The 23,918-nt window shown below is 48.6% G+C and overlaps 1 protein-coding gene across 3 annotated transcripts in view; it reads right to left on the bottom strand.

Moving 5' to 3' along the window:
- The window catches only part of appl2 (adaptor protein, phosphotyrosine interaction, PH domain and leucine zipper containing 2), a 271,692-nt gene that overhangs the window by 212,113 nt on the left and 35,661 nt on the right, over positions 1 to 23,918 (bottom strand). For all 3 annotated transcript variants that reach the window (XM_072471949.1, XM_072471947.1, XM_072471948.1), the window contains exons 3-4: positions 14,522 to 14,581; positions 5,356 to 5,427 (exon numbers count right to left, since the gene is read on the bottom strand). In XM_072471949.1, the coding sequence (XP_072328050.1) occupies positions 5,356 to 5,427; positions 14,522 to 14,581 (132 nt within the window). The remainder of the gene's footprint in view (positions 1 to 5,355; positions 5,428 to 14,521; positions 14,582 to 23,918) is intronic.

The following is a 23,918-nucleotide window of genomic DNA, read 5'->3' as shown; positions in this document are numbered from 1 at the left end:
GAATTCTTTGAGGAAGTGACAAAGTTGATTGACGAAGGAAGGGCTGTAGATGTCATATACATGGACTTCAGTAAGGCATTTGATAAGGTTCCCCATGGTAGGCTGATGGAGAAAGTGAAGTCTCATGGGCTCCAGGGTGTACTAGCTAGATGGATAAAGAACTGGCTGTGCAACAGGAGACAGAGAGTAGTAGTGGAAGAGAGTTTCTCAAAATGGAGAACTGTGACTAGTGGTATTCCACAGGGATCCGTGCTGGGACCACTGTTGTTTGTGATATACATAAATGGTCTGGAGGAAGGTATAGGTGGTCTGATTAGCAAGTTTGCGGATGACACTAAGATTGGTGGAGTAGCAGATAGTGAAGGGGACTGTCAGAGAATACAACAGATAGATTGGAGAGTTGGGCAGAGAAATGGCAGATGGAGTTCAATCTGGGCACATGCATTTTGGGAGATCCAATTAAAGAGCGAACTGTACAGTAAATGAAAAAGCCCTGGGGAAAATTGATGTACATAGAGATCTGGGTGTTCAGGTCCATTGTACCCTGAAGGTGGCTGCGCAGATCGATACGAGTGGTCAAGAAGGCATACGGCATGCTTTCCTTCATCGGAAGGGGTATTGAGTACAAGAGTTGGCAGGTCATGTTACGGTTGTATAAGACTCTGGTTCGGCCACATTTCGAATACTGCGTACAGTTCTGGTCACCACATTACCAAAAGGATGTGGATGCTTTGGAGAGGGTGCAGAGGAGGTTCACCAGGATGTTGCCTGGTATGGAGGGTGCTAATTATGAAGAGAGGTTGAGTAGATTAGGATTATTTTCATCAGAAAGACGGAGGTTGAGAGGGGACCTCATTGAGGTCTACAAAATCATGAGAGGTATAGACAGGGTGGATAGCAAGAAGCTTTTTCCCAGAGCGGGGGACTCAATTACTAGGGGTCACAAGTTCAAGGTGAGAGGGGAAAGGTTTAAGGGAGATATGCGTTGAAAGTTCTTTACGCAGAGGGTGGTGGGTGCCTGGAACGCATTGCCGGCGGAGGTGGTAGAGGCGAGCACGATAGCGTCATTTAAGATGTATCTAGACAGATACATGAATGGGCAGGGAGCAGAGGGATACAGAGGGCAGCACGGTAGCATTGTGGATAGCACAATTGCTTCACAGCTCCAGGGTCCCAGGTTCGATTCCGGCTTGTGTCACTGTCTGTGCGGAGTCTGCACATCCTCCCCGTATGTGCGTGGGTTTCCTCCGGGTGCTCCGGTTTCCTCCCACAGTCCAAAGATGTGCAGGTTAGGTGGATTGGCCTTGCTAAAAAAAAATTGCCCTTAAGTGTCCAAAATTGTCCTTAGTGTTGGGTGGGGTTACTGGGTTATGGGGATAGGGTGGAGGTGTTGACCTTGGGGCCAGACGGAGAGCACTGGGAAACGACAACAAACTTGGCAAATACAGTAACAGAGAGCAAGGAAAATACGGGCGAAAGACGGGACGAACAGCCGAAGCGGAGGTGAACGCGAGACGACAATGGCAGCGAAAACCGTCCGGGAGAGGCAAGTAACAACACCAACACGTATTGCCCTCTCTGTATTAGACATAACTACTGTAATTATTTCTGCGGCACCCAAATGTATATATACCTTCCCAGTTTCCCCCCCACCCCACAAACAGGTGCCTACTTATTTGTTAAACATAATATTGCTAACTGTACAGAGTTGCTGTTTTTGAGCTCGTGCACAATATCCTACCAGTTTTTTTTCTCTTCTGTATATATATTTTAATCTGTGTACATAACTGTAAATGTACTATGTTCAAAAGCCCAATAAAAAACATTTAGAAAAAAAAACACACAATCCACTGTAAACACACAAATCCCAAAGAACCATCACTGCAAAAGAAAATACCAACGCTTACCTTGTCCAAATAGGCAACATCGACTCATTTAGCACATATAACATGCAGTGAAATATAGAGCTACATATACTCCCCACACCCCCTACCCTCAGTCCAAGACCAATAACAACTTGCGTAGTTGAGTTGTTTTAACAACACCATGAATGCCCAAATAGATGGTGTTGTCATAGAACAAAGAAAAATTACAGCACAGGAACAGGCCCTTCGGCCCTCGAAGCCTGCATCGATCCAGATCTATCTGAAACTGTCGCCTAATTTCTAAGGATCTGTATCCCTCTGCTCCCTGCCTATTCATGTATCTGTCTAGATACATCTTAAATGACGCTATCGTGCCCGCCTCTACCACCTTCGCCAGCAATGTGTTCCAGGCACCCACCACCCTCTGCGTAAAGAACTTTCCACGTATATCTCCCTGAAACATTCCCCCTCTCACCTTGAACTCGTGACCCCTAGTAATTGAGTCCCCCACTCTGGGGAAAAAGCTTCTTGCTATCCACCCTGTCTAGGATCCCCTTAGACCCAGCTCTCGTTGTTGGGTTCCATGAGAAACAGATTTTGATGGAACCTCTTATCCCTGACATATTACTGATACGTGGATGATACATTTGCAATATTTAGATCTGCAGCTACAAGTAATTATTTCCTTGATTGTCTGAATGATCTCCATCCTCGTTCAGAGACTATTTCCTCGGGTGGATGTAGCTGTTACAAGGGGGCATAACTATAAGGTTCAGGGTGGGAGATATAGGAGGGATGTCCGAGGTAGGTCCTTTACTCAAGAGAGTGGTTAGGGTGTGGAATGGACTGCCTGCTGTGATAGTGGAGTCGGACACTTTAGGAACTTTCAAGCGGTTATTGGATAGGCACATGGAAATGAAATGAAATGAAAATGAAATGAAAATCGCTTATTGTCACAAGTAGGCTTCAAATGAAGTTACTGGGAAAAGCCCCTAGTCGCCACATTCCGGCGCCTGTTCGGGGAGGCTGGTACGGGAATTGAACCGTGCTGCTGGCCTGCCTTGGTCTGCTTTCAAAGCCAGCGATTTAGCCCTGTGCTAAACCAGAATGACAGGGAGTGAGATAGCTTGATCTTGGTTTCGGACAAGGCTCGGCACAACATCGAGGGCCGAAGGGCCTGTTCTGTGCTGTACTATTCTATGTTCTATGTGTTCCAATTCACCTTTGAAATGGAGCAGTCAAATTAACTCACTTTCCTTGACGTAATAGCCGAGAAATCTGCCAGGAGGTTCTCTATTGCAAGCCTACCTTCACTGGTCAATACAAGAGTTGGGATTCTTGCAGCTCCATGTGCTACAAGATTGTCGTTATTGGCAACCTCATAAATAGGACCCAAGCCATTTGCTCACCATACAAGCTTGATACTGAAATAGGAAAATCAAAGGAATCCTGCAGGATACTGGCTACCCTTATCAGATAATTTTTCGCTGTATATCTCGCAAATGCATGAACAAGCCTAAGGCCATCAAATTCAGCCCTGATGTGCCCAATCTACCTCAGATTATCCTAGAAGGTCAGGTACCTCAAAAGATTTGATGCTACTATTATGCAGTTGCAACATAGATGCATAATAGAAGATAGGAGCAGGAGGAGACCCTTCGAGCCTGCTCTGCCATTCATCACAATCATGGCTGATCATCCAACTCAATAGCCTAATCCTGCTTTCTCCCCATAGCCTTTGATCCCATTCTCCCCAAGTGCTATATCTAGCCACCTCTTGAACGCATTCAAGGTTTTAGCATCAACTACTTCCTGTGGTAATGAATTCCATAGGGTCACCACTCTTTGCGTGAAGAAATGTCTCCTTATATTTGTCTGAAATGGTTTACCCTGAATCCTCAGACTGTGACCCCTGGTTCTGGACACACCCATCATTGGTAACATCTTCCCTGCATCTACCCTGTCTAGTCCCATTAAAATGTTATAAGTCTCTATGAGTTCCCCCCTCATTCACCACTAACAGGCTATCGTCAAGCTAAAAGGACATTTTTGTCTATTGCACAACTGAGTAATGTGGTGTATGAATTTTGTGCCAATGTGATGTTAGGTATGTAGGCTGTACATCCCAACGACTGGCAGATCATAAACAGCATGTACCTTCCACTGTTTGCAGTGGACAACCAGCGCCTGCGTGCAAAATCGGTGATTGGACATTTGCTAAATGATCCTCAATGCGTTAAGAATTATGCTGACAACCAATTTCAAATGGTCAATTGGGCTCATATTTGCATGTACTGGAAGCTACACTTTAATGCCCAGAGTCCTGTTCTTTGCAGACAAAGAACATGTACAAGCATTGCACCTGTTACAGTTAATCAAAAAAGTGACAGCCATTCTCTGATTCATTCCTCAGGGTAATGTCTTGGTCAATCAAGAGTCAAGCTGCCTAGTTTAAATTTCAATCAATGCTTGCCAGTTGACTATCAGTCACCAGTATTCTCCATGGCAACAGTTCTCTCAATGAGAGTCTATTTACTAATCTATCAGCACGCTTCTCATGTGGTATAAATTTATTTCCCCTGACATAACTCTCCTACCCGCAAGACAAAAAGCATTAAAAAAAACATTTTTTCAGAAATACTTATGATAACGTTTAGTTAATTCATTAAGTTTCTCACATTTTCTCAAAATTCTTGCACATAATTACTAAAAATCAAGATTATATACAAAACTTTAGATACAATATCACGCCAATGAAATCAACAATCAAATTACAAGACATGCTTTGTTTGGCCCCTTGTTCCGCACTATAACCAATCACTGTTTGTCGATGTACCATTTGTCAATGTTCTCTGTTGATTATTCTTTTGTCTACTATGTACGTACTGTGCACGTTCCCTCGGCCGCAGAAAAATACTTTTCACTGTACTTCCGAAAGATGTGACAATAAATCAAATCAAATCAAAATAACTCAATTGTCAATTAATTCTAAACAGCCGATTTATAAATAGTTTTGCAAAATTCCAACTCTTGCTATATTTTACATTTCCAACAGAGATTAGGAAGAGAAAAGTATACGTTCTTGCTAAATTACTTTCTCTGGAATATACATATGTCTTTTATTAGCTAAAACAACTTTGAAGTGATCTAAAGCAACTCCCACAGCTGCATCCCTCAACAACCTCTAGTTACCCTGACAAAAGAATGACCACCTAGAGCACTTCAGTGGGCAACAATGCAAAGTGGGCAACCATGTAAAGTGGGCAGGAATCAAATAAATGATGGACAGATATGGGTGGTGGGTTCCTTTCCCCGTAAGTCACTAACCAAACAGTTGGATTTTTAACCACATTCATTACCGGATTAATTTAAATCAATTTCACTCCTTGTCATTGGGCGATTTGAATGCCTCAATTTTGAATTGTTAGGTCTAGTGTCAGGTTCACTGCATTGTTGTACTCAACAGGTTATATCACTTTGAATGTATTACCTCATTTACAACCCTGGCAAAACGCTGGAGGGTGGAAATCACTTCATCGTCGCCTTTGCTCAATGCAAAATTCTAAAAAAGACAAAGGATTTCAGATTCAGATACACAGCTATTGAATTATATAATTTTTTTCAAGGTGTACTTTTTGTACTTTGCTGAAGGTATCAGCAGCTGGAGTCCAGCCCCCGGTACACCAGATGTCTTTCAGAACCTTAACCAACTCGTCATTTAACACTAATATAGCCATTGTTTTCCACCTATATCTAATTTTAATGAAAAGGTAGGCAGTGATGCAAGGGTGTGTTCCTCACTTGATATTTTTATCAAATGCGCCACACCGCGAGCGCGAGTGACAATCACCGAAGTAATCAGGTAGGAAACGTTGTCTTCTCACCAGGCTAATTGAGCATGATTCCTGTACTTACCGGAACACCTTGGCCCAGTTACATGTGGGTGTCAGGTATGAGTGCCAAGGACAATGAGGAATGGGAATGCTACATTACATTCCTTTCCTTAGTCCAGTGTTAATGAGGTCAATTGTGGTCTTTCGGACTTCCGGGTGCGGCTATGCAGAGCTAGGTCGCATATTCGGTAGCTCCTGCTTGGAACAGACTTTTGGGCTCTTTTACAGGGCCCCCATGGCATTTGTTTGACATTTCCCGGTGTGGCAAGAAGACTGCAGCATTCCCCTGACAGTGTCCCCCAGGAATGTTATGTCTTTTGGCTACCAGACCCGGCAGAAACAGTAAAAGATTTGGCTTGAGCTGCAGGTTTAGAAAAAAGCCTCTTCCAGCATGCAGGCGGGGGAAGGTCAAGCTTAAAGCTGCAATCTGACTTGACTCTATCAACGGTGAATTCTAGCAGCAGAGGGAACAACTGTGAAAAGATCTACCAAGGCCATTGAAGAAGCAGGGACGAGGCTTTCGGTGGCAGCCATGGAGGAGTAGGTCGCGCATTCGGCAGCTCCCGTCTGGAACGGACTCCCAGGCCTTTTTCAGGAGTTTCCATAGACTTTTTGGGGCAGACTGGTGAAGCGAACACTGCCAAAAGGATTCCCTCTCGACTTCCGGTTGCGGCTATGCGGAGCTAAGCCGCACGATTCGGCTGCTCCCGCTACCACGGACTTTCGGGCTCGTTAGAGGAGCCCCAACGGGGCCTTGTCTCTCTCCCCCAGCCCGTGTGGCGTTTCCTGCGCGTGGTTGATCCCCTGTGTGCGGCGGCCATCGCGCGTCGGGCCCCAAGGCATTCCCCCATTTTTTTTTGACGCAGCCCATGGGGAAGGGAAGAGAGTGGTCCCCCTCCAACTTCTATGAAACGGACCAGAAGTGTAACGGCCAAAGGAGCGGCACTGGAGCAACGGGAGAAGCGAGGGGAAGAAAACAAAATGGCGGCGGCCAGGGACAAAGGGGAGCTGCAGGAGTTCATCAAGCGCTGCTTCGAGGAGCAGCGCGAGGAGATGCGCAAGGAGATGTTGGCGCCTATGCTTTCGGCAATTGAAGGACTCGGGATCACCCAGAAGACCCACGAAGCTAAGATCCAGGAGGTACAGAAAAGAGTTAGTCAGAACGAGGACGAGCTCGTGGGCCTGGCGGTGAGAGTGGAGCAGAACGAGGCGCTACACAAGAGGTGGTCGGGACGACTCGAAGACCTGGAGAACAGGTCGAGGAGAAAGAATCTGCGAATCCTGGGATCCCTGAGGGAGTGGCGGGGGCTGATGCCGGGGCATACGCGAGCACGATGCTCGAGGCGATGATGGGCACGAAGGCCCCTTCGAGACCGCTGGAGTTGGACGGGGCACATCGGGTGCTGGCGAAGAAGCCCCAGGCAAATGAGCCGCCAAGGGCGATGGTGGTGAGGTTCCACCAGTTCACGGACAGTGGGTCCTGAGATGGGCCAAGAAGGAGCGGAGCAGTAAGTGTGACAATGCAGAGATCCGAATATACCCGGACTGGTGCACGGAGGTTGCAAAGCGGAGAGCGGATTTCAACCGGGCCAAAGCGGTGTTGTACCGGAAAGAAATGAAATTCGGAATGCTGCAGCCAGCGCGACTGTGGGTCACATACAAGGGTCAACACTATTACTTCGAAACGCCTGAAGAGGCGTGGACCTTTGTACAAGCCGAAAAGTTGGACTCTAACTGAGGGTTTGAGAGGGTGGGGGGGATGTTTTGGGGTTTGGTGTGTGGTGGTTGTTGTGTGTGGGGGGTCGGTCACGCGCGGGGGGTGTTGCGTGGGCTGGGGGTGAGAGACAGGGCCGTGACAGGAGCTGCGCCAGAGGGGGCGGAGCGGGCTTTGGAAAGCGTGGGGTGTTTTCCCGCCCGTGGGAAGAAGAATGCATATGGATTGGGAGACTCCCACGCGGGGAGGTCAATGGGACAGCGGGGGAAGCCGGGGTCAGCAGGCGTCAGCTGACTTACATGTCTTGGAGTGACATGGGGGAGCAAAAAAGCTAGACAGGGGTCTAGCGGGGGGGGGGGGGGGGGGGGGGGGGGGGGGGGGGAGGGTTGCTGCTGCACTGACCGAAAGGGAATGGGACACAGAAGAGGTGGTCGGGACGGGGATCCCCCTCTGGGGGACAGGAGGGTGAGGGAGGCGTGGACACGGGACTGGCCCAGAAAAGGAGATGGCTAGTCGGCGGGGCGTGGGGTGAGAGCCCCTCCAATCCGGCTGATAACGTGGAATGTGAGGGGCCTGAATGGGCTGGTGAAGAGGGCTCGAGTGTTCGCGCACTTAAAGGGACTGAAGGCGGACGTGGCCATGCTCCAAGAGACACACCTGAAGGTGGCGGACCAGGTTAGGCTAAGAAAGGGATGGGTAGGACAGGTATTCCACTCGGGACTGGACGCGAAGAATAGAGGGGTGGCAATATTGGTGGGAAAGGGGGTGTCATTTGAGGCCAAGACTATTGTAGCGGACAATGGAGGGCGATATGTAATGGTGAGCGGTAGGCTGCAAGGGATGTGGGTGGTGTTGGTAAACGTATACGCCCCGAACTGGGATGATGCAGGATTCATGAAGCGCATGTTGGGGCGCATTCCGGACCTGGAGATAGGAGGCCTGATAATGGGAGGGGACTTCAATACAGTGTTGGATCCAGCACTAGACCGCTCCAAATCAAGGACTGGAAAGAGGCCGGCGGTGGCCAAGGTACTTAGGGGGTTTATGGATCAGATGGGGGGAGTGGACCCATGGCGGTTTGCAAAGCCGCAGGCCAGGGAATTTTCTTTCTTCTCCCATGTACACAAAGCCTACTCCCGGATAGATTTCTTTGTTCTGGGTAGGGCGCTCATCCCAAGGGTGGAGGGGACGGAGTATTCGGCTATAGCCGTTTCGGACCATGCCCCACACTGGGTGGAACTGGAGCTGGGAGAGGAGAGGGACCAACGCCCGTTGTGGTGGCTGGATGTGGGACTGCTGGCGGACGAGGTGGTGTGTGGGAAGGTGAGGGGGTGTATCGAAAGGCACTTGGAGGCCAACGACAACGGGGAGGTGCAGGTGGGGGTGGTATGGGAGGCGTTGAAGGCGGTGATCAGGGGAGAGCTAATTTCCATTAGGGCTCATAGGGAGAAGACAGAGGGCATGGAAAGGGAGAGGTTAGTGTGGGAGATTTTGAGAGTGGACAGGAGATACGCAGAGGCCCCGGAGGAAAGATTACTTGGGGAAAGACGACGGCTCCAGACGGAGTTTGACCTGTTGACCACAGGGAAGGCGGAGGCACAGTGGAGGAAAGCGCAGGGGGCGACCTAAGAGTATGGGGAAAAGGCTAGTCGGATGCTGGCACACCAGGTCCGTAAGAGGATGGCAGCGAGAGAAATAGGGGGAGTCAAAGATGGAAGGGGAGCCACGGTTCGGAGTGCGACGAAAATAAACGAGGTATTCAAGGCCTTTTATGAAGAGCTGTACAGATCCCAGCCCCCAGCGGGGGAAGAGGGGATGAGACGATTCCTAGATCAGCTGAGATTCCCGAGGGTGGAGGAGCAAGAGGTGGCTGGTTTGGGGGCACCAATTGGGTTGGAGGAGCTGAGCAAGGGTTTGGGGAGCATGCAGGCGGAGAAGGCCCCAGGACCGGACGGATTCCCGGTGGAGTTCTACAGGAAGTACGCAGACCTGTTGGCCCCGCTACTGGTGAGGACCTTTAATGAGACAAGAGAGGAGGGGACCCTGCCCCCGACAATGTCGGAAGCGACAATTTCTTTGATCCTAAAGCGGGACAAGGACCCACTGCAATGTGGATCGTACAGGCCGATCTCACTCCTCAATGTGGATGCAAAGTTGCTGGCAAAAGTGCTGGCCACGAGGATCGAGGACTGTGTCCCGGGGGTAATCCACGAAGACCAGACGGGATTTGTAAAGGGCAGGCAACTAAACACCAATGTGCGGCGGCTCTTAAATGTGATAATGATGCCATCGGAGGAGGGAGAGGCGGAGATAGTGGCAGCTATGGACGCGGATAAGGCCTTTGACCGAGTAGAGTGGGAGTACCTCTGGGAGGTGCTGCGCAGGTTTGGGTTCGGGGTAGGGTTTATCAATTGGGTTAAGCTCCTTTACAGAGCCCCGATGGCAAGTGTAGTGACGAACCGGCGGAGGTCGGAGTACTTTCGACTGTACCGAGGGACGAGGCAGGGGTGCCCCCTGTCCCCTCTGTTGTTCGCATAGGCGATCAAACCATTGACCATGTCATTGAGGGAGTCTAATAAATGGAAGGGGGTGGTCCGAGGGGGAGAAGAGCATCGGGTGTCGCTATATGCGGATGACCTGTTGCTGTACGTGGCGGATCCAATGGAGGGGATGGTGGAGGTCATGCAGACTCTAAGGGAGTTTGGGGAGTTTTCGGGCTATAAGCTCAATGTAGGGAAGAGTGAGCTCTTTGTATTACAGGTGGGGGACCAAGAAAGAGGGATAGGGGACCTACCGCTGAGGAGGGCGGAGGGGAGCTTTCGGTATCTGGGGATCCAGATAGCCAGGAGTTGGGGGACCCTACATAAACTGAATCTGACGAGGTTGGTGGAGCAAATGGAGGAGGATTTCAATAGATGGGACACTCTCGCTGGCGGGTAGAGTGCAGTCGGTCAAAATGGTGGTCCTTCCGAGGTTTCTGTTTGTGTTTCAGTGCCGTCCCATCGTGATCACTAAGGCCTTTTTTAAGAGCGTTATCAGGAGTATTATGGGGTTTGTGTGGGCGAATAAGACCCCGAGAGTAAGGAGAGGGTTCCTGGAACGCAGTAGGGACTGAGGAGGGTTGGCGCTGCCAAACCTGGGGAGCTACTACTGGGCAGCAAATGTGGCGATGATCCGCAAGTGGGTTATGGAGGGAGAGGGGGCGGCATGGAAGAGGGTGGAGATGGCATCCTGTAAAGGAACGAGCCTGGGGGCGTTGGTGACAGCACCGCTGCCGCTCTCGCCGACAAAGTATACCACGAGCCCGGTGGTGGCCGCAACGCTAAGGATCTGGGGCCAGTGGAGACGGCACCGGGGTGCAATGGGAGCATCGGTGTGGTCCCCGATCAGGGGTAACCACCGGTTTGTCCCGGGGAAGATGGACGGGGGGTTCCAGAGCTGGCATCGGGCGGGGATTGGAAGAATGGGGGACCTGTTCATCGACGGGACGTTTGCGAGCCTAGGGGCACTGGAGGAGAAGTTCGAGTTACCCCCGGGAAATGCCTTTAGATATATGCAGGTGAGGGCTTTTGTGAGGCGACAGGTGAGGGAATTCCCGTTGCTCCCGGCACAAGAAGTTCAAGATAGGGTGATCTCGGGTGTATGGGTCGGGGAGGGCAAGGTGTCGGAAATACACCAGGAGTTGAAAGAAGAGGGGGAAGCGCTGGTAGAAGAGTTGAAGGGTAAATGGGAGGAGGAGCTGGGGGAGGAGATCGAGGAAGGTCTGTGGGCTGATGCCCTAGGTAGGGTTAATTCCTCCTCCTCATGTGCCAGGCTCAGCCTGATACAATTTAAGGTGGTCCACAGAGCGCACTTGATGGGGGCGAGGTTGAGTGGGTTCTTTGGGGTAGAGGACAGATGTGGAAGGTGCTCACGGAGCCCGGCGAACCATGTCCAGATGTTTTGGTCATGCCCGGCACTGGAGGGGTTCTGGAGAGGAGTGGCGGGAGCAATATCTCAGGTGGTGAAAGTCCGGGTCAAGCCAAGCTGTGGGCTAGCAATATTTGGGGTAGTGGACGAACCGGGAGTGCAGGATCCGAAAGAGGCCGGCATTCTGGCCTTTGCGTCCCTAGTAGCCCGGCGAAGGATCTTGCTAATGTGGAAAGAGGCGAAGCCCCCCAGCCTGGAGGCCTGGATAAATGATATGGCTGGGTTCATAAAGTTGGAGAGGATTAAGTTCGCCTTGAGAGGGTCTGCGCAGGGGTTCTACAGGCGGTGGCAACCGTTCCTAGACTATCTCGCGGAGCGTTAGAGGAAGGTCAGTCAGCAGCATCAGCAGCAACCTTTGGGGGGGGGGGGGGAGAAACGTCCTGGGAGAGGGGGGGGGGGGGGGGGGGGAGAGAGGGGGGACTGCCTGGGAGGGTGGATGAGCAAGAGATAACAGGAAGGGTTGGGGAAACTGGCATGTACGGGTGAGGGCCAGTGTACAAAGCTGTGTAAATATATCATTTTGCCATGTATATATCTTGCTCTGCGCGATTTCTCGGTTTTTTTTGTTACGGGGGGGGGTGGGGGGGGGTTGTTTGTAAGGGAGAAAAATTGTGTTAAAAAACTTTAATAAATATATATATTTTTTAAAATATGGCTCATTGACTCAGCACAGTGCAGTATTTAAACTTCTGGCTTTTGTGCGGCTGACACATTGCGTTTACCAAGTGAACCAACAAGTTGGGTTTACTCAGCAATCAAATTAGGGCATGGAATAAAAATGATTAATACTGCTTGGAATTTATGGTCTAATGTAGACTACAAAGAGACTTGCAGCTAAAAAATGCTTGCATGTTTATCTGCACATAGCTTTGATGGCCTCCCTCACCCGCGCACACATCTCTCCCTCCGCCAACAGCCCCACATCTAACCTCCATTGGGGGCGCTGCCCCCCCCTCTTACTCACCCGCAAGTCCACCCAGTGCAGGGCATGATCTCACACTACTATCGCAGAGTAGTCAACATCCACCAGCCCCGCTAGCAATGTCTTATCTAAAATAAAGAAGTCAATTCGAGAGTACACTTTGTGTACATGGGAGAAGAATGAATATTCTTTTCCTCTTGGCCTCCCAAACCTCCATGGATCCACTCCCCCTATGTGTTCCATAAACCACTTTTAGCTCCTTCGCTGCCGCCGACAACCTCCCTAACCTTGAGCTCAACCGATCCAGCCTTGGATCTATAACCGTAATAAAATCCCCTCCCATAATCAGCCGATGCGTGTCCTGATCAGGGATCTTCCCCAATACCCACCTCATGAACTCCACATCATCCTAGTTTGGAGCATAAATATTCACCAGCACCACCGGCACCCCTCCAATTTCCCACTCACCATAACATACCACCCCCCAGAGTCCGCCACTATACTTCCCACTTCAAACGCCACCCGCTTGTTAATCAGAATCCTCATTCCCCCCTTGTTTTGGAATCTAGCCCCGAATGAAATACCTGCCCTACCCACCCTTTCCTCGACTTAGTCTGTGTGTCTCCTGTATCATCGCCACATCCGCCTTCAAGCTTTTCAAATGTGAGAACACACAGACCCTCGACTGGCCCATTTAACCCTCTTACATTCCATCTGATCAGCCTGGTCGGGGGGCACTGCCTGCCCGCTCCCCGCAGCCTCCAAATCTTCCACTATCTCCTGCAGCCTCCTTTGCTGATCCCGCATCAACCCCATCTCCGCTGCCATCGAGGCAAGCTGCTCCTCGTGTTCCCCCACCGTCTCCTCCATTTTATAGATCGCCTGGCTCTGGGCCTTCAACCTCGTCTCCGACCACGTGGTCGATCCGCCTTTATCAGGTACACCACCTAGCCAAGTTCTTCAAGTTCTCCTTCCTCTGCTGGGCAAATTTCTCATGGCGGAAGCTCACCAGCTGCTCCGTTGACCACTGAGCGGACAGGATCGGTCCCTGACCCTCCGCCATCTTCCCCCGTGTTCTCTCCTTTTTCAACCATGAGAAGGGAGATTTAATAATGGGAGATGAGGAAATGGCTGAGGAACTGAACAGGTTTTTTGGGTCGGGCTTCACAGTGGAAGACACAAATAACATGCCAGTGACTGATGGAAATAAGGCTATGACAGGTAAGGACTTTGAAACGATTGTTATCACCAAGGAGGTAGTGATGGGCAAGCTAATGGGGCTAAAGGTAGACAAGTCTCCTGGCCCTTATGGAATGCATCCCTGGGTACTAAAAGCGATGGCTGAGGAAATTGCGAATACACTCCTGATATTTTACCAAAATTCATTAGACTCTGGGGTTGTCCAGCGGATTGGAAATTAGCAAACGTGACACCACTGTTTAAAAAAGGAGGTAGGCTAAAAGTGGGTAATTATAGGCCAGTTAGCTTAACTTCGGTAGTAGGGAAGATGCTGGAATCTATCATCAAGGAAGAAATAGCGAGGCATCTGGATAGAAATTGTCCCGTTGGACATGTCTGGATTCATAAAGGGCAAGTCGTGCCTAACTAATTTAGTGGAATTAGAATTACAACAGTGAAGGAGGCCATTCAGCTCTTCGCATTTGCACCAACCCTCTGAAAGAGCACCCTATTTAGGCTCACTCCCCTACCATATCGTCAGAACCCCACCTAACCTATACACCCCTGGACACTAAGTGGTAAATTAACATGGCCAATAAACCAAATCTGCACATCTTTGGACTGTGGGAGGAAGCCGGAGCACCCGGAGGAAACCCACGTAGACATGAGGACAACATACAAACTCCACACAGCCACTCGAGGTCAAAATTGAACCAGGGTCCCTGGCGCTGAAGCAGCAGTGTTAACCACTGTGCCACCATGCCGCCCAGCAATGTGGTTGACACTTAAATGCCCTCTGAAATAGGATTACTCATTCATACATAGATCGAGATTACTTTCAACTCCTGGGTTTTTGAACTGAATTTGACGACCCTTGCACTAGTTTACCACAATGAACTCTTATCTGGTACAACTCCAGCTACTTTAAAAAGTAATCCTGAAAGAAATATCAGAATAAAAATCCACACCATGTGCTCACCTGTTTCTCGTATGCAAGAAGCTGTTTGGACAGCTGCTGAGTTGCGATACTCATTTCATTCTGCAAAAACAAAAAGCCAGCACATGAGGAACTTTCTGCAGTGTGAAGCATTGGAGTAAAGACAATAAAATAAAATGTATCAGTACTATGTTGTAAAGTGCCTCAGAACCCCATAAGCTGCACTTGTCACTCTTTCAGATGCAGAAGGCAAACCCCATCAAACCATCAGAAAGAATATATAGGGAGGCTGGGCTAGAACGAAGAACAAAGAAAAGTATAGCACAGGAACAGGCCCTTCGGCCCTCCAAGCCTGTGCCGACCATGCTGCCTGTCTAAACTAAAATATTCTACACTTCCGGGGTCTGTATCCATCTATTCCCATCCTATTCATGTATTTATTCATGCATCATGCTGTGTGCTAGTCACCATGCGGAAGGGGCGACAGGGGCTGAGGAGCAGCCAGGTGGCACAATGCTAACAGTGGTGGCCCAGCTTGGAGCCCCGCTCTGATGAATGCCCTCTGTGTGCTGCTCTGTTCGTCCAGCGACTCAGTGGTCAAGCTGCTCAATGTCCGCTTGCACTCCCACAACGTGAAGCGGCCAGCAGTCTGTGACTGGGGTGGATGTATTTGACGACAGTAACAGCTATTGGACAGTGTGAAGGAAGGCAGGCCAGGTTTGCCAGCAAGGAATACAGATTAAATGAGGCCAGTCAATGCGGTTGACACATGTCAACACTGGAAGAAACACGCTCATCCCTTTGTGTCACCACTGTCTGGAAACCAAGAAGTAAGTGCTTTGATTCGATTTATTGTCACATGTACCGAAGTACTGTGAAAAGTACTTTTCTGCAGCCGAGGAACGTACACACTAAGTACATAGTAGACACAAGGATAATCAACAGGGAACATTGACAAATGGTACATCGACAAAACAGTGATTGGGTACAGTGTGGAACAAGGGGCCAAACAAAGCAAATGCAAGAGCAGCATAGGGCGTCGTGAATAGTGTTCTTACAGGGAACAGATCAGCCCGAGGGGGAGTCGTTGAGGAGTCTTGTAGCTGTGGGGAAGAAGTTGTTCCTATGTCTGGATGTGAGAGTCTTCAGACTTCTGTACCTTCTGCCTGATGGAAGGGTCTGGAAGAAGGCAATGCCTGGGTGGGAGGGGTCTCTGACAATGCTGTCTGCCTTCCTGAGGCAGCGAGAGGTGTATACAGAATCAATGTGGGGGTGGCAAGTTTGTGTGATGCGTTGGGCTGAGTTCACCACAGTCTGCAGTTTCTTGCGATCTTGGACCGAGCAGTTACCATACCAGGCTGTGATGCAGCCGGATCGGATGCTCTCTATCGCACATCTGTAGAAGTTTGAGAGTCGATGAAGACATGCCTAATTTCTTTAGCTTCCACAGGAAGTCGAGACGTTGTTGGGCTTTCTTGACTATTGCATCAACATGAGTGGACCAGGACCGACTGTTGGTGATGGTGATCCCCAGGAACTTAAAGCTATCGACCATCTCCACTTCGGAGCCATTGATGCAGATGTGAGTGTGTGTCATGCTGCGCTTCCTGAAGTCGATGATCAGTTCCTTGGTCTTTCCAACATTTAGAGAGAGGTTGTTTTCGGTGCACCATGCAACCAAGTGATTTACCTCCCTCCTGTAGTCTGATTCGTCGTTGTTTGAGATGCAGCCCACTACAGTCGTATCATCCGCAAACTTTATAGATTGAGTTGGAGTTAAATGTTGCCACACAGTCATGGGTGTATAAGGAGTACAGTAGAGGACTGAGCATACATCCTTGCGGGGCTCCGGTGTTGAGGACTATTGTGGAGGAGGTGCTGTTGCCTATCCTGACAGATTGCGGTCTGTTGGTGAGGAAGTCGAGGATCCAGCTGCACAGGGAGGGGTCAAGTCCAAGATTGTGGGGTTTGGTTATTAGTCTTGTTGGGATAATGGTGTTGAAGGCGGAACTGTAGTCTATGAACAGCAGTCTTACATAGGTGTCCTTGTTGTCAAGGTGTTTGAGTGTTGATTGCAAAGCCAGTGAGATAGCGTCTGCCGTGGACCGGTTGCGGTGATAGGCAAACTGCAGTGGATCGAGACCGAATGGGAGGCTGGCATTGATTCATCATTTCACAGAATTTACAATGCAGAAGGAGGCCATTCGGTCTGTCGAGTCTGCACCGGCTCTTGGAAAGAGCACCCTACCCAAGGTCGTTTGGTCCGCTCCATGACTAGCCGCTCAAAGCATTTCATGATAACAGACGTTAGGGCCACCGGTCGATAATCGTTGAGGCAGGCTACCTTGTTCTTCTTTGGTACCATGGTATTATGGTGGCCTTCTTGAAGGAGGTGGGAACCTTAGAGCGGAGGAGTGAGGTGGTGAAGATATCTGCGAATACACTCGCCAGCTGGTCTGCGCAGGCTCTAAGTGCTCACCCAGGGACTCCGTCGGGGCCCGTCGCTTTCCGCGGATTCACTTTCAAGAAGGCAGCTCTTACCTCTGAGGCTGTAATAGTGGGTATGGGTGTGTCCAAGGCTGTTGGGGCAGGTGGCACTGATACATTGGCCGACTGCTCAAAGTGGGCATATAACTTGGTCAGATCATCGGGTAGGGATGCTCCAGCCCCAGATATTCCGCCTGGCCTTGCTTTATAGCCTGTGATCTTGTGTAGGCCCTGCCGTAGTCATCATGGGTTAGTAATGTTGGCCTGGGACTCTAGTTTGATGCAGTATTGTCTTTTTGCATCCCTGATGGCTTTTGGTGAGAATGGAGAAGGAGATGACTTGGATGTTTATAATGAAATACAGTGGAACCAGTAAGAAATATTGTACATTGTGTGTGACAAGTTACCTGATCTCGTCCAAAGTCATAGTTTGTAAGTAAAAACAAGATTATACTTTTTCCTATACATGTTTAAATTTCTAAAGAAATGGGAATATATTTAGAACAAGGTTTGTGTAAATGTAACGATGTGCATGTTCAACCGAAATTCCTTTAATATTCAGTAGTCAAAAGTCATAAACTTGGAAAAATCAGTGAAGTAGGCCATTTTCCAAGACCATATTTTTATCTCATCTCATCAAACATTCTTCATTTATTGGACTGATTGGCACCGTTTAACATTTATTGGACTGTTTTATTGGATGATTGGCCAATAATGTTTATAATGTGCCCACAATGCAGAAGGGGACACCCGGATGGACATTCGTTTAAATCCCCTTCTGCACAGCTGAGAGACCTTTAATTCGAAATTGATGGAAGACCCTTGTTCTGCCCAGCAACAGCACGAAGCTGCATCTTAAAACGGCCCCATGGCCAGGAGATAGGGATATCTGCGAGTCAAGACCCTGGCAGTCAGATATATGGCACAACTGTATTGCAAAGACTTATGAAAGAATGAAATAGGATATTAATAAAATGGCCAAGGCAGGCAAAGAAACCAGAATAGAATGAATAAAAGAAATGTATAGATTAGATTAGCGTCCCCTACACACACAGCAGTTCAAAGATAACATTAACACCTCATCTAGCAAACACAGAAACAAAAGCATAACACAGTCACAGACATCGGAGGTCGATTTAGTTAAGGAGACACATCAGGAAGATAATGGAAAACACATTAGACAAGGGAGGGACACCGGAGCGAGCAGACAATCTCATCAACACGGACAAACACCATACAGATGCAAATTGACAAAGTCTACCAGAGAGCTTCCTGGCCAAATAGGATGCATATTCTCAGTTTAAACCTGTCTGAGAGATCTAAATCAAAACTACCCGCCACTTTTTAAACTATTATGTATGAGCAAATGTTCCTGCTCGAATTTGGATTCCTATAAAAATCCAGAGTGAATGTGTAATTGTCGAGATCAACGTGGCCAAGCCACTGTTTCTGAGCTGGCTGCGTGGGTCTCCCTGAAGGCTTCAGTACAATAAAGAACAACGCTTTGAACCTTGCCTTGAGACTCGGCCTCTTGAATGCACTGGTACAAGGGATTTTTCCCTACCACAATCAGGTATTGGAAATAAAGTTTCAAAGTCAAAGAAAAAGAATGCCTGGCCGTGACCAGCTGTTAAATATAAACGATGGAGTCTTTCCGCCAAAAGGGGGCGGCAAAAAGAAGACCACGCATCCGGCACGTACACTGACAACAAGCTTCCAGTACTTCCTTGCTTTGGGCGCAAAATCATAGATGAGAGATGTAGCCATGTAAAATGGCTGCGTTCCGATTAATCTGGCCAAAACCCAGTTTAAAACGGCTAACCCGAAAGGCTGCTGGGAAAAGCAGCCAAGAAGACACAAGCAGGCAGCTGCAGACAGTTTTGCATATTCGGCTCTGGGAAGGTATCCCAGATCGATACACAGGGCTATCAACAGCCCATCAACCCAGGTATTCACAGTTGCATTCAGGACTGTTTGCAGCCAATCTATTCAGATATCCACAGTTAAATCGGCTATCCCCGGGAACAATTGCAACATATTAGCAATTGAATACCGGGCCAGACCTGTCGGCGCCTGCAGGGGCCGAAACAAAGACAGGTGAGCGACCACCCCCCGATCGAGGAATCGCCTCACCATTGGACACATCGACCCCAGAGATTGGGGACAGAATCCAATCACTTGAGACTCAGGGTCAAGGGCCGCCCCGGGAGGCGGGAAACCCCTGGGCCCTATAAAAGTGAAGGTCCAAGTTCAGATCTCGCTCTCTCTCATCTTCGCCTGCTCGAGACCTTCGCAACACCAGCCACCGGTAATAGTAAGTTTGAATCCAGCGATCGCTATCCGGTAGAGACATCTAGCCACCGACCTGTAGCAGCCTTTTGAATCCCGCGGGCCAGATTTGATTGGACAAGCCATTCGTTTCCCTGACCTGGTGGGCTCTTCCTAAGTTAAGTATTGGCCAGTAGTGATAGGTTTATTGTATACAAAGTAGTATTAGGGTATTAATATTGCTTGTTTTATATAATAAATGACCGTTGTTTTAATCCTTACTAAGCGGTGTGCTGTGTTATTAATCATAACCTGAACTTGAACCACGTGGCGGTATCATAAAGATACCTGGTGACTCATGAGCAAAGGTGACCTAAACAGAGCAAATAGACTAAGGTTAAAAAGAGCAACAGAGATTACACCATTTTGTAACTGCCAGCAAGCATACAGGACTTCATACAGGACTGTATGAAGAACTGAAGATGGATTATTTTGTAATATGGAAGAGAGGGCCAGAGACACAAACAGGCCAGAATGTCACAACTGTATCTGCTGGAGCGCACTTCTCAGGAGCCCATGGCAGGGCAATGCAGTGCTGGTGTGAGCTGTTTACAGAGCTCCAGGGCCTCTGGTGAACAACCTATTAAGAAACTGAAATCAGGAACAAAGCAGTATAAAGATGTTTTCTTGAGGGATGGTTTTAATTGTACCAATGCAAATTAGGATGCAAAGCACCTGTGTGTTTTACGCAGGGAAGTACTGGTAAATGAAAGTTTAAAACCCTCAAAATCTTAAAAGCATTTGAAGACATTGCATGGGAATCTCTTGATTTTTGTCAAAGGATGCAGCGAGAACTTAAATCGTTGGCTGAAGTCCTTTGCAGAAATGTAACATTAAATGACAAACCAAGTGAGATGAGGCTGGTGTGGGTCGCGAAGGTCGCAAGTACAAGTGGGCCCCAGGAAAAGAAGTTTTAAAAAACACTGATGTAACTCCACATAAGAAATTGCATCATCCTTCAGAGAAAACGCAGGCACACTGTTCTTCACAAGCTCTACATGTTGGCATCAGGTGCTTATTGCATCAGGTGCTTGCTGCCTCAAAATGAATTGCACTTGTGGTCCTGCCAAGCAAAAAATCCAAAGTCACATGGTTTCACTGAACGGAATCATTGATTAAAACAGACAAATATATTTTTATGGCATCAAGACAAAATTGCAACACAAAAAATATTATTTACCCTTAATTGAAAGCATTGGAAATCAGATTATACCCAATTTGCTCTGCTTGCATTAAAACAGCAATAATCTCTGTATTTTCTTTGTGTACATTAATTTAATCCTTTTTACAGGACCCATCTCTGTCTAAAAGATAATTTTAAAAAATTATTTCATTCAAGGCATTTTCATATAAACAAACAAATGCAGAAGAATAACCAAACAACATTATAAAAACCTGCACCCACTCTCTCCCTGCTCCCCGAATACAACCCCCTCCTCGTATCCCGCCTTCCCCATTTTAACTCCCTTTCCCCTGCCGCCCGACCCCCGAAACCTCCTCAAAGAATTCAATAAACGGTTTCCTCCTCTGGTTGAACACATCCATCGACCCTCTCAGGACGAACTTGACCTTCTCCAGCCTCAAGAATTCCACCAGGTCGCTCACCCACATCCCCGCTTTCGGTGGCCCTGAGTCCTGCCACCCGAGCAAAATCTGTCTCCGTGCTATCAGGGAGGTAAAGGCAAAAACTACGACCTAACTCACCTCCTGGACTCCCAGGAACTAAGACCCTGAATATTGTCCACGTCCAACCCCAGCAGCTCGGACATTATGTCCGCGAACTCCTGTCAGAACCCCTTCGTCCTTGGACATGCCCTAAACATGTGGGCGTGATTCACGGGCCTCCCTGGATACCGCCCACGCCTATCCTCTAACCCCTCAAAGAACCTAATCATCCTTGCTACTGTCATATGCGCTCTATAGAAAAAATACAGCACAGAACAGGCCCTTCGGCCCACGATGTTGTGCCGAACCTTTGTCCTAGATTAATCATAGATTATCATAGAATTTACAGCGCAGGAGGCCATTTGGCCCATCTAGCCTGCACCGGCTCCCAGAAAGAGCACCCCACCCCAAGGTCAACACCTCCACCCCATCCCCATAACCCAGCAACCCCACCCAACACTAAGAGCAATTTTGGACACTAAGGGCAATTTATCATGGCCAACCCACCTAACCTGCACATCTTTGGACTGTGGGAGGAAACGGGAGCACCCAGAGGAAACCCACGCACACACGGGGAGGATGTGCAGACTCCGCACAGACAGTGACCCAAGCCGGAATAGAACCTGGGACCATGGAGCTGTGAAGCAATTGTGCTAACCATAATGCTACGCGGCCCTTAAGAACAAATTAATCTACACTATATCATTCTACTGTAATCCATGTACCTATCCAATAGCTGCTTGAAGGTCGCTAATGTTTCCGTCTCAACTACTTCCACAGGCAGTGCATTCCATGCCCCAACTACTCTCTGGGTAAAGAACCTACCTCTGACATCCCCCCTATATCTGCCATCGAATCTCAATCAGGAGCACCTCGCTCTTCCCCATATTCAACTTGTATCCCGAAAACCGGCCAAAGTCCTCTAAAATCCCTATGATGCCTCTACAGCAACAGGTCGTCCGCATACAATGTGACCTTGCGCTCGACGCCCCCCCGCTCAGTCTCTCGACACCTAAGTGACATTCCCAACGGCTCTATCGCCAAGGTGAAGAGCAACGGGAAGCGCATGTTAAGTAATGGGTTGAGACATTGCAATTAGTTGTCTCATTTATGTTAAGTATCCATTAATTGACACTGATATGTAAAGGGGCTTCAGGTGGCCTCTGTCAGGTGATGTACAGTGAGAGTTTTGTGCAAAGGCTGTTGGAAGGAAATAAATGTGTGTTTGTGAAAAAGGAACAGAACTTTAGACTCTTCATATCACAGCAACTAAAACGTTGGTAGCAGAGGATGGTTGCTGTGTAAATGTGAAGGGTTGAAAGATACAATTTTCCAGATCAAACCAAGGAGTGAGTGAGAAAAGAAAAAAAAAAGGGATATATGGCTGAACCGAGGATAAAGATGGCTGGATATGACTATCCTGCCTAATTTTCTGAAAGGGAATCGTACGACCAATGGAGAAGTGCAGTAGTTATGTGGACTAAGGTAACTGCTTTGGGAAAGAGAAAACAAGGTAAGGCATTGGCTCATTCTCTACCATATGGAACTAAAATCCGAAACAATGTGCTTTCTGAGCTGGAATTGGAAGAGTTAGACTCAGAAGAAGATCTGGAGACTTTATTACATTATATGGATAAGATTTATAAGAAAGATGACTTGTTAAGTGCGTATGAAGCATGGTCGGATTTTGATAAGTTCCGCAAAATGGAGGATATCTCCATGGAAGACTATATAATGGAATTTGGCAGACTATATAAAAGGCTGCAGAGACACAACCTGGAATTTCCACAGTCTGTGTTGGCCTTTAAATTACTTGACTGTGCTAGAGTGAGCAACATGGATAGGTTCTTGGTTTTGACAGGAGTTCAGTTTACTGATAAGGATACCTTATTCAAACAGATGACAAAAGCTTTACAAAAGATTCTGGGGAAACATTCGATTCCGATGGCTCTGATGACACAAATAGGTCAGCCTGCAACAAGGCAGAATATGGAAGATACACTACTAACAGGATGGCGAAATCATATGGCTACGAACAGGGCTCAAGACAATAGAAGGAGACCGAGACAAGGAAATTATGAAGACAGAAACCCTTGGGATACAGTCCTCGATTAGCGAGGCCAACACCTTTGCCAACAGCTTGACATCTACATTCAGCAATGATATCGGACGGTACGACCCACACTGTCCCGGATCTTTATCCTTCTTTAATATCAGAGAGATGGAAGCCTGTGGCAATGTAGGGAGGAGTAAACCCTCTCTCCCTTGCTTCATTGTATGCCCTCACCATCAGTGGCCCCAGGTCTGCCCCAAACCTTTTGTAAAACCCCAATGGGAACCCGTCCAGCCCCGGGGCTTTCCCTGCCTGCATCGCCCCCATACTTTCCATCACCTCCCTCAACCCAATTGGGACTCCCAGTCCCTGAATCAGTTTCTCCACTACTGTGGGAAACTACTGCCCGTCCAAAAACCGCTGCATCCTCTCCCTCCCCGGCGAGGGCTCAGACTTGTGCGACCTTCTATAAAACGCCTTCAATTTGCCATTCACCCCCTCTGGGTCCATCACCACCTTACCCTTATCATCACTCACTCTGCCAATCTCCCTCGCCGCCTCTTGCTTCAACTGACGGACCAAAATCCTGCTCGCCTTCTCCCCGTACTCGTATTCCGCCCCTCTGGACCTCCGCAACTGTCCCACCGCCTTCCCCGTAGACACTAGCCCAAGCTCCATCTGGAGCCTCTGCCTCTCCTTCAACAGCCCTGCCTCCAACACATCTGCATAGCTCCTATCCACCCTCAAAATCTCGTCCACCAGTCTTACCATCTCTGCAAGCTCTGCTTTCTCCCTGTGCACCCGAATTGAAATTGAAGTGAATTTCCCCTAACCACTGCCTTGAGTGCCTTCCACAGCGTGGCGGCCGGGACATCCCCCGTATCGCTTAGCTCCACATAGCCCCGA

The sequence above is a fragment of the Scyliorhinus torazame genome, chromosome 13, assembly GCF_047496885.1.
Source record: "Scyliorhinus torazame isolate Kashiwa2021f chromosome 13, sScyTor2.1, whole genome shotgun sequence".
Classification (NCBI taxonomy): domain Eukaryota; kingdom Metazoa; phylum Chordata; class Chondrichthyes; order Carcharhiniformes; family Scyliorhinidae; genus Scyliorhinus; species Scyliorhinus torazame.
Note: the sequence above shows the minus strand (reverse complement) of the source record. Positions and strands in the feature narration are given on the sequence as shown.